This window comes from Chaetodon trifascialis, chromosome 6, assembly GCF_039877785.1.
Source record: "Chaetodon trifascialis isolate fChaTrf1 chromosome 6, fChaTrf1.hap1, whole genome shotgun sequence".
Taxonomy (NCBI): domain Eukaryota; kingdom Metazoa; phylum Chordata; class Actinopteri; order Chaetodontiformes; family Chaetodontidae; genus Chaetodon; species Chaetodon trifascialis.
Window position 1 is genome coordinate 11,523,569 of NC_092061.1, and position 15,045 is coordinate 11,538,613.

The window sequence follows — 15,045 nt, forward strand, 5'->3', positions numbered from 1 at the left end:
GTATTTACAAGCACTTAGAAGAGCTGCTGTGCTGTAAATTCACCTTTTACAATGTCTTTCATCATTGCGAGTCACCACGCATCAGTATCTTGTTTTTCTGTTGTGTGATCCTCATGTCTCTCTTTTTCTCTGCCTTAGTGTTGGTTATCTCTCGCCTTCTCGTGTATGTCCAGTCTTTCTTGTTTGTGTCTCCTTTATATCTTGTTCACTTTTCATCCACCCCTGTTCTCAGATTTCTTTATAACTGTTGGCACACACCCATGTACACAGCACATATATACACTAAGCGGCAAGGGTTACAGGCAGCATCTGTAAGTAAAGAGTAAACTGTGCACACACATTCACTCACTTTGATCAAGGGCTGTAGTCACATTAGGACTGTCATGAAAAGAATACAGCAGTAGTTTTTCTCTTTGTTATAGAATAAAGGTTAGTCGCCTCATCTTCAGACAAATAGAAGATTAAAAATGCCTCTGTTTCCTGCATGTTAAAAAATAGAGAAAGAAAAAACAGTAAGGAATTGAGATTTTGTGTGTGTGGGAGAAGAGTCACACTCAGATTCTAGCTCCACATCTCCCCCTCCAGGCTGAAAAGAGGATAATATGCAGTATAATCTACCTGAAAGTATATGTGAGTTACATAAATGCAGAAAAAGAGGAGCATCTTTGAAATCAAAGTAATGTTGTAATGGTAATTAGATTAATACATAATAAGGAATATAAGGATACATTGGATTATGGTTGTGCAGCAAAATGACTCAAAGGAAATAACACCCTGCTCAGAACCAACCTTTTTAAAAGTCCTGCTCCTCTTTTAGTTGTGGTTGATCAGACTTTAGCTGAAGTTGAAATTGGGCTCTGCAGGACATTACAAGAGATCACCACATTAAATGTACAAACAAGAAAGCTGAAATTTGTCCCACGGCAACAGTAGAGCTTATGGAGATGTCAATCAACCAATCCGAGAAAAGGTACACACAGTAAAATCAGGCAGTAGTTGACTTCATGCCTCTAATGCAAACACCTGCTCCTGACTGCACTAAGGAAAGTAATCCTACCAGAGGAGTTAAACTGTTGCTTTTTGTTCTGTCAAACAATACTGTTTGAACAATACTTCAAACAGGATCTGAAATGTTAACCAAATGGCAGGGCGTGAAAAAGCAACCACTTTAGCTAAGCTTTATTGTAAGTATCAGTCCCAAAAGGGAATTGATCAGAATTGGCAGAGAATTGCAAATTCAACAGTAACTTCAGGCTTTAGAAAAATGGATTATTCCATATTTCCCTCTGCAGTATGCCCTCTGCTTCTCTCTGGTGTGTTTGTGTTTTCTTCTAAGCACAAATCACGGTTTGCAATTTTGTGTGTATTACAGTGTGAGTGTGTGGTTGTGGTGTGTGTTTGTCTTTGGATAGCAGACAGCTAAATCACCCCCCCCCCCCCCCCCCCACACACACACACACACACACACACACACTGCCTCGCTCTCTACAGGGAAAGCAGGCTAGTTTGATCTCTGAAGCTAAAAAACTATTTTATTGAAAGCAGAGGGCAGTGCATAGCTGAAGAAAATGGGGTTAGGGACTGAAATAATGTGGTCTAGGGGAAAAAACTGGAAGTTCATGATGCAAGTCAGGGTCAGATTCATAAAGCAGATTTGAATGAAAGAAAATCACCATCATTTTCACAGGTACAGCACATCAGGGATAAACCTTTGGGTGTTCAGTGAAGTAGTTTGACATACATCTACAGAACATGCTAAAGTAGGACAATGGAAGATAAAATATTAAGTTGGTAGATAGATATGTGGTTTACATGCTTTCAGGTTACTGTCCAAAGTGTGTTTTAACACCTCTTTAGAGCAAGCATGCAAATGTTAACTAAGCATCCCTGACCTGCATTTGCTGTTTTTTTGTACAGTTTATCGCTCGGTAAACCCATCGCTGCATCCACCATGTCTGCAAATTTGACTGTTTTGTATGTTTCTGTGCGTGCACATTGCAGCTGGCAACGTGGGACCCAGTCCATGGCTTGAATGGCACTCTGACCGACAGGAAACTGGAAAATAACATGAGAGGTGTGGTGCTACGAGTTGTCACTGTTCTGGTGAGTATAGCTGACCACTGTGTTTTTTTTATTATCCTGTGATTTACAATCAACCATACGAAAGAAAAGTCCTGTTTCAGTGCTCCCTGTTTGAAAATTGTCCTGCGGTTCACCCAGAAGAATCAAAGACAGACTGTGGTGACTGGCGCTGGCGTGTCAGACTTCAACCTTTTGCTCTATTGTAAATCCGTCTTTTTGTCTAGTTTTCCGCCCATCACTCAACTGTCTCTGCGGAGATGTACAGAGGGACAGATTGAGGGCTCGTGTGAGGGATAAAAAATGGCAGGCAAACATTCATAAGACAAAGTGTTGAGAGAAAAGAGAAAAGTCAGAGAAGGTGAAACAAATAAAATGTAACAAGGTGAGCTTAGTAATGGACCAAGCTGTCATCATTTCATTAGCCTCCATTTTGACACTTGACGGCTAGATAAGAGAGACCGTTGGAGTCTTGATGATAGTGAGACTCCAGCTCGGTCTGTCTTGCCTGCAGCATCGATTTGAGTACATCCCATGAGTGCTTTAAAGATTCACTGCTGTAAATTCTTCATATCCCATCTTTGAAGTGAGGAGCAGAGAAGAAAGAGATAATGCGAGACATCTTTGTGGCTATCCCTTTTTCTTTCTCTTTGTTTTTTTTTTTCCAGTCTTTGATTTTCATCATCCTTAAAGGGAAGAAGAATATGGATTGTGTTTTTGAATATCACCCTTTTTCCCATCATCAGTGTAGGGTCGCTCCTGTAGGTGTAATGTATGTGCACATCTATCTTCCGTGTTCCCTTGTTCTTTCTACCCTTCATGTTGTGTACCTCTGGCTGTGACTGATGCCCTGTGAGGGCCTGGAGACAGCAATAGATAGAAATAGTGTGAAATGTGCCAGGTGCTGCCCGGATGTACTGTTTTTTCTTTTATGCGAGAATGGTTGAAAGGCACATCCTGATTGTGTGTTTTTGTGTCTAAGTGTGTGTGCGTGATGTGCGGTTTCTGAGGGGACCTTTGGACCAGATTGTTCTGTGTTGCCCTGGGCTGTTTCTACTCTGATATAACTGTTTTCTGTCTGTACGGTGCAACGGTCTCACACAGTACCATGCTTAGTGACTCTTGCCCTGTGACACGCAGAAGAAAGCATGTGTGTGAATACACACACAAACATTAACCTGTAATGGAATGTGTTCATTGTGTTCTGTCATTCAGACTGCTGACCAGTTATCGATTAGTTAATTGGCGATGAGATCATACCACTATTAAGGCCAATGACTCTCAATCAATGCTATTGATTTGCTGGAACTGTATTGATTATTAAATGGATGTTACCAAGGGATGGTCACATCACTATAATTATGTGTTGATGCCCCTCTAGAGGGCTTAGTGGTGTTACCGTATTGGTCACAAATGTGATTGAAATTGATATTTTGCAACTGGGAATTTAATTTGAGGCCTTTAAACAGTCACATTAAAATGATGTGTTCTAGATGAGAACATGATGTTTTTAGATGTAATACTCTGAAGGTGCAAAATCAGAGCGGCTATAAATTACCCCTCACTAACTTGCGCATGTTCCCAATTTAGTTTGATTCATCTTGCCAGCTGAGTTTTCATCTTTTGCTTTTTTTTTTTTCTGAGCTCCTTAATTTTTTTTCAAGGGTGCACCCACATTTCCTTGGTTTTACTCCACACTTATGAGTAGCAAGCTGTGACTGTAGCTACTGCAGCCCAAATATGCAGCCGAAGGCAGAAAATGTCCCTTTTTAACTTGAGTTCACATTTTTGGAGATAATAAAAGAGCGCTTACAGTGTTTTCCCCAAATGAACCTAAAGTTTTACTTTGGAGGAAGATAAAGCACACAGGAACCACAAATTTAATTATAGACAAATTCATACTACAATTAAAAATGTGCCGTATCACAGTGAGGCCTGGTAGAAGAAACAATATGATGCTTGAAGTTCTTACCCCTGTTAAAAAGGCCTTTTTTAGATTTATTAGATAGCAAAAGTGGAGAGATGACAGAAAATGAGAGAAATGCATCAAAGGTCCCAGGGACATTGCAGTTCATGGTCTCTATCTTAATCCCTAAACCATGGGGACGCCCCAAAAAGTTCAATTTTACCAGTGACAGCATGCGGGACACAGCAGAGACTTTAACAACAGTAGTGTGTTCCAGTTGATAAAAATATCGGACCTGTTGAAATGTTGAAAGAGTGATGAAGAGTAAAATCTGCAGTGCACCATCTACGTCCGTAAATCATATGTCACAAAGTTCAAGATGTAGCTCTTGAGTTCCAATCTGGATGGCTTCTCTGTCGTTTGCATCATATGTCTTCTCTCCTTATCCAATAGCGACGGAAATATTCATTTTTATAACAATATGAAATCTAATCTTCTAAAGAGACTGGCAGAGCTTTTCAAAACACATTTTACACCAATTTCACAGACAAAGCCACAGTGTGTTTTGAAACTGCTCACTGCGCAAATCACCACATGACTGGCATTTCCAGCATTCCCAGCATTCCCTCAGAGGATGCTCAAAAAACCATTACATTGCCTTTGTGGAAAATTGCTGTTCCTGATCCCAGTCATGTCTCCAGAAAAACCCGAGCAGCACTGAGACCACATGTGGTACTTCCAGTCAAGAGGAGGCAGGGGATGAACTTGTTAGTGTCATTAGTGTAGAGGAGGGGGGAGGAGGGGGATGGGAGATGGGAGCAATATTGGAAAGACAGAGAGAGGGATTGCTGGATATAGAGGGAGGTTAGATGATATTGCAAGGATGACAAGTGCATGGATGGATGGATGGATGGATGGATGGATGGATGGATGGATGGATGGATGGATGGATGGATGGATGGATGGATGGATGGAGAGAGAAGAGGTGTCTCAGACATATGTTTAGGCGAACTGGGAGACATTGCAGTGTGGAAAGATGCCAAATGGTGTATATCACAGCTGCTGGGTGCCAGGGGGAAAGGAAGGGACTGCAAAATAACAACAGAGAGAGAAAAGAGACAAGAGAGAGACAGATTAGCATCACAAAGCCAGAGTACATTTCACAAGGTAATTTTTCGTTACAAGATTTTAGTCTGGAAACCATCGACTGAGTATCGATTGAGCCCGGCAGCTCAAAGCCAGACTAGCCGGTGAGCTATAGGAAATGTTCAGATGATTACATGACTTGCTGCCTCTCAAAAGTCAAAACCTGAACAACTCCTGAAACCAGATTTTAGAAAACTGTATGGCCTATTGCTTTTACTTAAGATTTTCTTTTAAGAAATGAAGAGATTTGACAGTGTTTCCCCAACGGCCACCATGTTTTATCAAGTGAAATTAGGAGATTGCTCTCAATAGAGTTGCAGATCTCCACCAGGCATACAGTTAAGATGGTGGCATAAATAACAAAAAGGGGCATTTGTTAATTGTTTCCAATTTTGTGGATCGTAACATATCAGATATGGAATTAATCTGCACAAGCTCCAGTTCAAGATGAGACCAAACTGTACTGTGGATGTCAGCGTTTGAGCCCTGACAAAGGCCAAAATGTGGCCTGCAGCAGAATAGGTACACCTTTTTTTATTAACATGACCTATTGCTGAAAGGCTTTTTGCTACATTGTGCCGAGCGGAAACAAGATTCCAAACTGAAGCTGTTGTTGATCATTTGCAGTCCCAACCGACCAGTTAAGAGGAGTGAGGACTCAGCAGTGTGTAACAGAGGTATAAAACAGAGCAGGTTTTTCAAACACTGTGAATCACGGCATCCATGAGAGGTCCTTGAACATACAGGCATACCTGCACACTGAAAATGTTAGGCTGATGGATCCAGTCAAAAGCAAGACACACACACACACACACCCACACACACACACACACACACACACACACACACACACAGACGCACACACAGACGCACACACAGACGCACACACACACACACACACACACACACACAGACGCACACACGCACTCTCGACCAAGCGCATGATATCTTCCAGCCTTACACCCAGTGGAGATAAAAAGCAGAAACGACCAGTGATGGTCCAGCAAGTACTGCATTCATGTAGTCATGTGTAGGAGTGGTTCATGTTGATGTCTAAGTGAAGGGGAGAACTAGCATGTATTGCACAGCCAGCTTGAAATGACATCTGTGTCAAACAACCTGTGCCCTTGCCAGAGAACAGTGAGCTAAGCTGAAATCGTGGGTTTGCTTTGAGACACTAGAGAGACACGAGGTGCTTTTATATATTCTGTTCTCCCAGTCCTTTACCTTCCAAACATGCTCTCAGTACTCTCAAACACTCCCACACCCACATACGCACACCTACACACAGTTGCACATGCACAGTTTCTTGCCTTTTATTGATTTTCTGCTGCTATTGGTTGCGTGTTAAATGGTTTGCTTGCAAGCTCATGTGGGTGGGCATGTGTGTATGGATCTACATGCATGTGCATAGTATGGATTTGTGTGCATGCGTGTGTGTTGGAAATTGGAAAGCAATCAATGAACATGAGCTGTAATCTTATTTTGAAAACATGGAGAGGAAATGGAAATGGGGAAAAGGGAGGAGGGATGAGTTGAGTGTTTTTTGATATGAGAATCTCTCCAGTTTTTTAAGGAACAGCTCAGTTTTTCAATAAACATGCTGTTGTTTGTTCTAGGTGAAACCAATATGTATTCACTACTTTTCTTGACTTTGTAAAACCCAAATTTCCGTCATCTCAAGACACATCTAACACGTCTTTGGGGCTGAATTGGTCTCAGTCTTTTTCCTCTTTCATTGCTTGATGAAGATGTAACACCCCCCAAGTTCTAGTTATCCAGCTTATTAGATTTCTTAAGACTTCTTTTGTCCAACTCTTCAGATATAGAATGTGCCACGAACAAGTGCCTTGATACACTCATACAACTTTGAGCACGTATAAATATTCTTGCAACCTGTACGCTGCTTGATAATGAAACCTTGATATCTAAATTCCATGCTGTCCTCTCCAGTACCAGTTAAATTAAAGAAACGCCATTATAGCTATGTAATGCATGATTTACCTTGGAAATGAGCTTCTAATGTGAACATTCACCTTTTGGAAGCATTAAGGCCTGGGCAAATGGCCGACTGTGTTATTGTTCCAGAGTACAACAGGGTTTCCCCCTCAGTGTTTATGTTTGTTTATGAAGGTACCCACGAAGGGAAGCAATCAGTGGTATTTGGGGAGTAATTCAGTATCTTTGGGTGTGTGTGCTTGTGGGTGTTCCTACCTTGATTGATGGATGCTTGTGGAGAGAGAGAGACTTGGCATGCATGTCCACTCACTGCCTAATAGCTTATTGAACAGCAGCAGCTAGCAAGGATTAGAAACAGCCAAGTTAATGCGTAGCATAGCCTGTGTGTGTGTGTGTGTGTGTGTGTGTGTGTGTGTGTGTGTGTGTGTGTGTGTGTGTGTGTGTGTGTGTGTGTGTGTGTGTGTGTGTGTGTGTGTGTGTGTGTGTGCGTGTGTGTGCGTGTGCGTGCGTGCATGCTTGCGTGTGTGTGTGCGTCTGGATGTGTGTGCTTAATGTGCAGCCAGTATTCAGTCAATAACACACAGACCCTCATAAATCTGCAAGACATATTGGCCTAAAACATTTCACTCATCAATAGGGATTTATTAAAGAAGAGAGAAAAAGAGAAGTGAGAGGGGGAGAAGGAGGTTGGGCCATGGAATAGACGAGAGCTGAAGAGAAAACACCTCAATGAAACGTCCAATCCAAGCACAGTAAAAACAGAGTAAACATCCCACTAGCTTCCTGCTCTCCTTGTTTCTCCTTGTGCTGTGTTCACTTAATTGGCTAAAATGCCAGCTTTGTTGGATGTCATTTAACCTCAACAGGAAGCTGCCCTTTAAATGCCATGGTGATATCGATAGACAAGAGGTTCAGCCGTCCCAACTGCATTTAAAAATGAACCAATAAAAAACACATCTGCTGAATTGCATGATGCGATTATTGATTTCCAACATTTTAATTCACTTCAAAATGTTAAATAGCTCATGTTTTAAATAAATTACTAAACATGGTTCCCCCTGTGAATGAAAAGAGAGCTGAGTCAGGAACTTTGGGAGCCTAGCCAAAACAAGATCGGGGGATTCTTGCTGTGTTCCTCCTGAAATCCCAAACAGGAAAAAAAAAAATAAATAAATAAAAATTGAAAGTGCTTACGGTAGCTAAGAATTTAAACACATGGACAGATATTAACTACAGCAGGTTGTTGTATCTTTTTCGGTACATTTGTCAGCATCTAGTTTGCCTTCACAGCAACAACAGAAGGCAGAATTATTTCTGGCCACAGCACTGATTCTTTTGTACTCTGTGCACTTTCTTATTATACTGATTTAAAGAAAAATGTGCTACCAGTGGTTTTTAGTGTTCTGCAGTTTCCAGTTATTATTTGTGTGCAGTGTAGTTGCTCATCAACTGCTCATCACTCTGTCAAGTTTTTGGCCACTGGAGGCACTGTAGAGCAATGTTTTATGACTCCCCATGCATCTCATATTCTATCAGTGAATGAGGATGCACATGCCTGCCGTGTGAGAGGGGGATGTGATACACATTTCACCCACAGGGACGGGATTTCACCCCGACTGTGACATTTCACATGTGAGAGGGGTGACAAATCCCATTTGCACACAACCCCACAGGATGGTACTGCATACTAAAAGTTGGGGGCAGTAAGATAGCTTTCAAAGGTAGTAATGCGTCAGTAAAAGGGAAGAACACGGCTGCGAGGCAGTCCGAAACATGCAACACATACAAGACTTTGATTTTGTCAGTGGATGGAAATGTATTCAACCTTCCGAATTGTTTTTTACAATGTAAACTCCAGAGTGATGGTTGTGAACTTCCAATTACACTAGCAGTGTGAATAAGACTGTGAAAATGACCTTTCTGTACTGTGTGTAATGCAGGTTCTCTCACACATTCTCCCAACCTTTAGTGTGAGCATCTGTAGTGGTGTAATGGCTCCTTACATAATTGAGTGATTTAATGTTTGAATGATCTGTGCATTGATTGGCTGCTTGACTGACTCACTGACGCACTGATTGATCTTCGCTCTCCAGGAGGAGCCGTTTGTAATGGTGTCAGAGAATGTCCTGGGAAAACCGAAGAAGTACCAGGGCTATTCCATTGACGTTCTGGATGCTCTGTCCAACTATCTGGGCTTTAAGTACGAGATCTACGTCGCCCCAGACCACAAATACGGCAGCCTGCAGCCTGACGGTCAGTGGAACGGACTAATGGGTGAATTGGTCTTCAAGGTGAGTGGAAAATAATCTACATACATGCACAAACACAAACTTATAATACAAGAACAATAACTAGAATATTGGAGAACAGTGACATGGGTTGGATAAATGAGGATTTACCCAGCAGAGAGAATATGCAGAGGGGCATACTTTACCTATTTGTGCACACACACTATACCAATACACAATAGAGCTATGCAGGCACATCTCATAACCATCGCTTTCGCTAAGTAGGACTATAACCTCCCTCAGGTTGATCCTGCACATTCTCGAGTCCCATCTCACCATTCCCACTAGAATTATGTCACAAAAGCAAATATTTGAAGTAGGCTAATTAATTTAATTAGTTTAAACTTCTAAAAATTGGAGAAAGAAATTCAGACCCATGTTTTACTTTCTACTGTAGCATGTAGTCAGAAGTGGACTCGAGAGGGGCTGACCTCAAAGGGTCAGAGATGCAATATTGCATATTGGTTAAAACACAGCAACTTTGTAATAATTTGACTAGCTTCAAGTATCTTCAAGTACTTGTAGTATAACTGCTGACAGACACTTGAACCTCCTCATTGAAAAATGGAAAAGCAGCGATGCTGTTTCTCAAGAGAGTGTGAAGCTGTACATTTGGAGCGAGGCCCTCTAGCTTGAGGGCAATAACTTGGTGCAGTTGGAACTCCCAGCACATGTAGGGTTTTTGCACTCATAGTCATACTTTTTCCTTTTCTGAAGAAAAAGCAGATGAGATTTTATTTGCTATGGAGACAATTGCTAAGCAAACACATGGAAACATTACAAGAAGCATCTGAATAAACCAAATAACTCAGACCTTCTCTGTTCCTGTGGGGCCTTGATTCCTTAAAACATTCATCGAGTGTTGTCATGTGGTGGCCCGCCAGCAATAAGCCTTGAGCTCACCTCAGTTTCTCACAGTCACGCCATTCCTTTGCCCACAAAATAATTTATAGATTCCTAAAATGGGATGCGACAAGACCAAGGCAGCAATAACAACTTTTTTTTTTCATTTAAATCCCAAAGTAAGTGAGTTAAGTTAGTTAAAGTACATTTGCCAAAACTTAAGTCGCTATCACCGTAGCAATTAAATTGTTCTGTGGAATTTTATTTACTTACTCTGCCAGACGGAGGGAAGACAAAATATCTCACATCCTGAAACAAACTTAGAATTTATTGCCTACAAGACTAAGACTACAAGACTTTAGACACAGCTAATTTAAGGTGTGGTAAGACTTCAGGCTTTCAACTGATAGAGGTCAGTGCAGTGAGGTAATAAGCCATTCAACATCTCTTACATAAAAGGCCATCATGATGCGAGATATCCCTTTAATGAAATAGAGCACGCTTTGAGACGTTAATTCAACAATGGAAACAAACCTTCTGTTGAAGACGTAGATTATCTGTTACAGCAATAAAAAATAAGCTGGTCTTAATTATGTTTCCCACTGTGTTTATGTGTTTGTTTGTGTGAGTGCATGCTCCTCGGCATGTGTGCACATCTTTGGCGTCCTTCCTGAATTGTACTTAGCTGCTGCAGATTATTTACTCTCCATAGGTCAAGGATGTTTTTATGTTCTCAACAATGTTTCCCCACAAGACTTCCTCGCCTTTACTTATTTATCCTCTTTTTGCTCCATGTCAGACTTGAGCATTTTTTAAGACTGTTCTCCTTCCCTTGACCTTGTATACTTGTGCATGTGTTCAGCCTTTGTACTCCCCTCCAGCACAAACAGCTCACAAAATGATAGAGGAATGCTTCAAGCACAATGCATATTTATGTGTACACTGACACGCATGGGTTGTGAATAAACTGAACATGCAAATAATTTTGTTTTCCTCATCAGTCAGCAGCAAGGTTTATCTCTCCAAAAACCCAATTATACCACATAATTATTACCCAGAATGCCCTCTGGAAGTTTCCCTATTGACTGACCACAGCAGTCAGCATGGCAGTTCATCTCTACTCATACATACACACACACACACACACACACACACACACACACACACACACACACACACACACACACACACACACACACACACACACTTGCATGCATATCGTCATGTTGTCTCAACCAACAGGCATCCTGCAGGGTTTATCCCAATATTCTTCTTATGCAGTGTAAGTGACAATTTCTGCACATTTAAGCATTTTGTTTCCTCACTCAACTGTGAAATTAGCAGATTTTTTTTGCCCACAGTGGATTAAAATTTTTGTTTGTTTTGTCTATGTGTGCGTGTGGGGATATGAATGTGGTGTGTGGTGGGTAAGCATGCAAGTGTTTGTGTGTGCAGTGGCTGTGGGGCTTAGCCTTTGCCTACAGAAACACCTAACTTGCTACTGTCAGTTGTTTCTAGCAACAAAGAAAATATCATTATCAACCAAGTTCATAATATGCAATCTCTCACACAGTACGGATTTCAAACACAAATGCACACGCTCACAACAGCATCTTAAATACTTGTTATGGTACAAGCAGATGTCTACAGCTGCTAGCCAAGCACTGGGGACTGAAAACATTTTAATTAGCCATCATTGTTTCCGCATTTAAGCTGAGCTCAGCCCATTTTTCTTGGCATACTCACTGAAAGCTTTTTTTCTGCTTAAAGTCTTTACACGTAAATAACGAAAGCAATCATTAGTTGTCTCTTAAAAATTCCAAGAATTCCAAGTGATGAGAAATGGTTCAAATGTTTGTGGAGGCATACTGACACAAAAGCAGATCAGTGAATGAGTGATGAATGAATGATTCGAATTTATGCATCAAAGGCACCTTGTCCATGCTGGGCTCACAGTGGGATGACAAGACAGTACTTACATACTTGTGTGTAGTACAGAAGCAAAATGGAACATAATGCACATAATGAGAGGGTGTGCACTTCTTTCTGACCTTAGTTTTGTCTTTGTTTAGCAGTCAATCAGTCAGACTCCATTTACTTGTAAAGAAGCACAAAATATTTAAGATACTTTGAAGATCACTGTCAGTCTATGTGAGGAAAAATATATGATCTGTATTCAGAGTGTTGACAGCATGCAGGAGCTGATTCTTTTACTTTGAACCATGGCTTTATCTCCTACGCATTTGTCTGTATACATGTGTGCTAGGGCAACTTTTTTTTGAAAGTCTAACACATCTAACTCATGCTATATTTGCATTTACTTTGGACAAAAAACTTTGTATTGTTGACAAAAGCTCTGTTCTCAGAAAAGGCTTTTTGCTTATCTACTAGTGGCTCAGATGTTTCCAAGTCATTGTAAAGTTTCTTTGTATTGAGTATTTTAGCGCATCAATCTAGATGGTGGGACATAAAGCACTTACCTATCTCTGGGTACAAAAGTCCACATTTTTAAGCTGTGTTCCTCACCTACACATTTTCATAGTGTTGATACTTCATATTCCTCTCTTACCCTCCGCCTCTTGCAGCGAGCTGATGTGGGACTTTCAGCCCTGACCATCACGCCTGAACGAGAGAGCGTCGTGGACTTCACCACGCGCTACATGGATTATTCTGTGGGTGTTCTGCTGCGCAAGGCCGAACGCACTGTGGACATGTTTGCTTGCCTAGCACCCTTTGACCTGTCACTGTGGGCGTGCATTGCTGGCACCGTGCTCCTCATTGGCATCCTGGTGTACTTGCTCAACTGGCTCAACCCACCCCGGCTCCCCATGGGATCTGTGTCCTCAACAACACTGTACAATTCCATGTGGTTTGTGTACGGCTCCTTTGTACAACAAGGTAAGGAAGAAATTGGATAGAGAGAGTGGATGGAAGGAGTGGGAATGCAAAAGAGGACAGCCTGATGAATGTATGGATGAATTTCTGAATGGTTAGATCAGGCATAAACTGATTATAAAGGATTGATGGCTGTGGTAGTATGGTAAATACTAGCAGCTTTATATAACACACTTGTAGGCTCAAACCTGTTGAGAAAGAAACTGGGAAGAAAAATGCTTTTCAGATAAGGAGACACTTTACATGTTACAATGATGTTGTTCTCCAAAATGTGTTAGTCAAAACTAGTATATAAATGTTTCAGAAGTGGGTTTTTTTTGTATCCGTCACATGACTCACCATGTGGCCGAAAGTGATATTTCACTAAATATGGCTTGGTCAGCTATCGACTGAGTGAGACCAGCGTGTTGTTCACTCTTGCTTTAATGAAGTCAGTCAAGCTCTGTGGTTCCAGAGTCATTTATAGCGACTTGTAGATTTTAATAGCTTAGCGATCAGAAGGTGGACAGTTGTGTTGTCAATTTTTTGCAACAGTACAGAGAGAAGATAATCATCACTCCTCAATATCAGTTTGCATACCAGAGTGTGCAGCTGTCAGGAACTCAGACCTCCAAGACAGTTGCTAGAGGCCACCAGGTGTATTGTTCAATCTCACTAGCACATGATGCCCCTGAAGTAACACAAGAAAATGTTTTAGGATGAGAAACATAGCTAATAGCTCCAAATAGTTGTTATAGGCGTATTGGAGATGCATGCTCCAAACCCTGTTCACTATTATGCCCTCAAACACACCAATAGCCTTGCATCAATTGTCACAACTTTCCTGTCAAGACATCCGTTTCCAGTGGTAAAGTGCAAGTCCTGAGTGCATCTGCTCCCTGAACTGACAGCCCAGGTCATGACCAAATACAATATCACACCTAGAAAGACAACGTTATTTCTGTGTGTTAACATGCTGTTTTCCCAGTTGACCACATAACCTCAGCCAATGTGAGCATATGTGTCCTGAGATACTTGTTTAAGGCACCCATATCCAGTATGAACTGTATACTGTTTCGTTCTTTGGGACTAGGAAATACCTTAAGTAGAAACCATCTTGCCTCTGCTTGTCTGGCGCTATTCATATGGCTTTTAACAGGACAAATACTTCCTCCTGTAACACCCAGGCTGACTCCCCCCTGTGCACCAGGCTTTCAGCTAACTCCACTGTAAACCCATCGGCAACATACTTTATTTGCATGGTCCATCACAAACGTAAAAAATAGAGAGATAATGGGAAGGACGGGAAGCACAGAAGAAAAATTGTGATTGGCAAAGCAATCCAATGTCAAGAGTCTGAATTTTGAGCTTAATAGCTGTCCTCTGGGTGTCATAAGTGTGGACTGACCTTTCATGTTTGAGCACAGTATAGTCAAATGAGAGCAAAAGGGAGGAGAGGTTTTGTTTCACATGGATTGAGTGGAGGATAATGAAGTCATCCTGATTATCCAGCCAAAGATTTTCCAGAATCCACTGGGCTGTGCTCAGGTGTGCAGATCGCACAATTGACACCTAGGGGAGGATTTAAATTTCATCAGTGCAGGAATAGAGCCATGACGGGGAGAGGAAAGGGCAGTGGGAAGAGGGGGAAAAAATAAGATCACATTATGTCTGTTTTCCAACTGCATAGTGTGTTTCATTGAGTGTTCGTATGCCTATTGATCATAATATGAAAGAGAGACACTAAAATATATTCACATTCATAGGCTCATTGTTGTGTTTGCATCTGTCCGGACGTGTGTGTCTTTTGTAGCTTAATAAATAAATAACTGCTATCTTCCCATGAGCACAATGTGCTCCTGCTATCATGCTCTGGGACTCGCAATAGTTAATTTTTTAAGCTACAATAATTATGCAAATTTTAGGAGGGCAAATTTTTTTTTGTTCTTG

General features: G+C 41.3%; 1 protein-coding gene across 4 annotated transcripts in view; it reads left to right on the plus strand.

The window, feature by feature from the left end:
* The window catches only part of grid2 (glutamate receptor, ionotropic, delta 2), a 478,994-nt gene that overhangs the window by 366,405 nt on the left and 97,544 nt on the right, over nucleotides 1-15,045 (plus strand). For all 4 annotated transcript variants that reach the window (XR_011602276.1, XM_070963684.1, XM_070963683.1 and 1 more), the window contains exons 9-11: nucleotides 2,002-2,103; nucleotides 9,184-9,381; nucleotides 12,807-13,119. Coding sequence is in view for 3 of the 4 variants with exons in the window: in XM_070963684.1 (XP_070819785.1) it covers nucleotides 2,002-2,103; nucleotides 9,184-9,381; nucleotides 12,807-13,119 (613 nt within the window). In the remaining variant the exon portion in view is untranslated. The remainder of the gene's footprint in view (nucleotides 1-2,001; nucleotides 2,104-9,183; nucleotides 9,382-12,806; nucleotides 13,120-15,045) is intronic.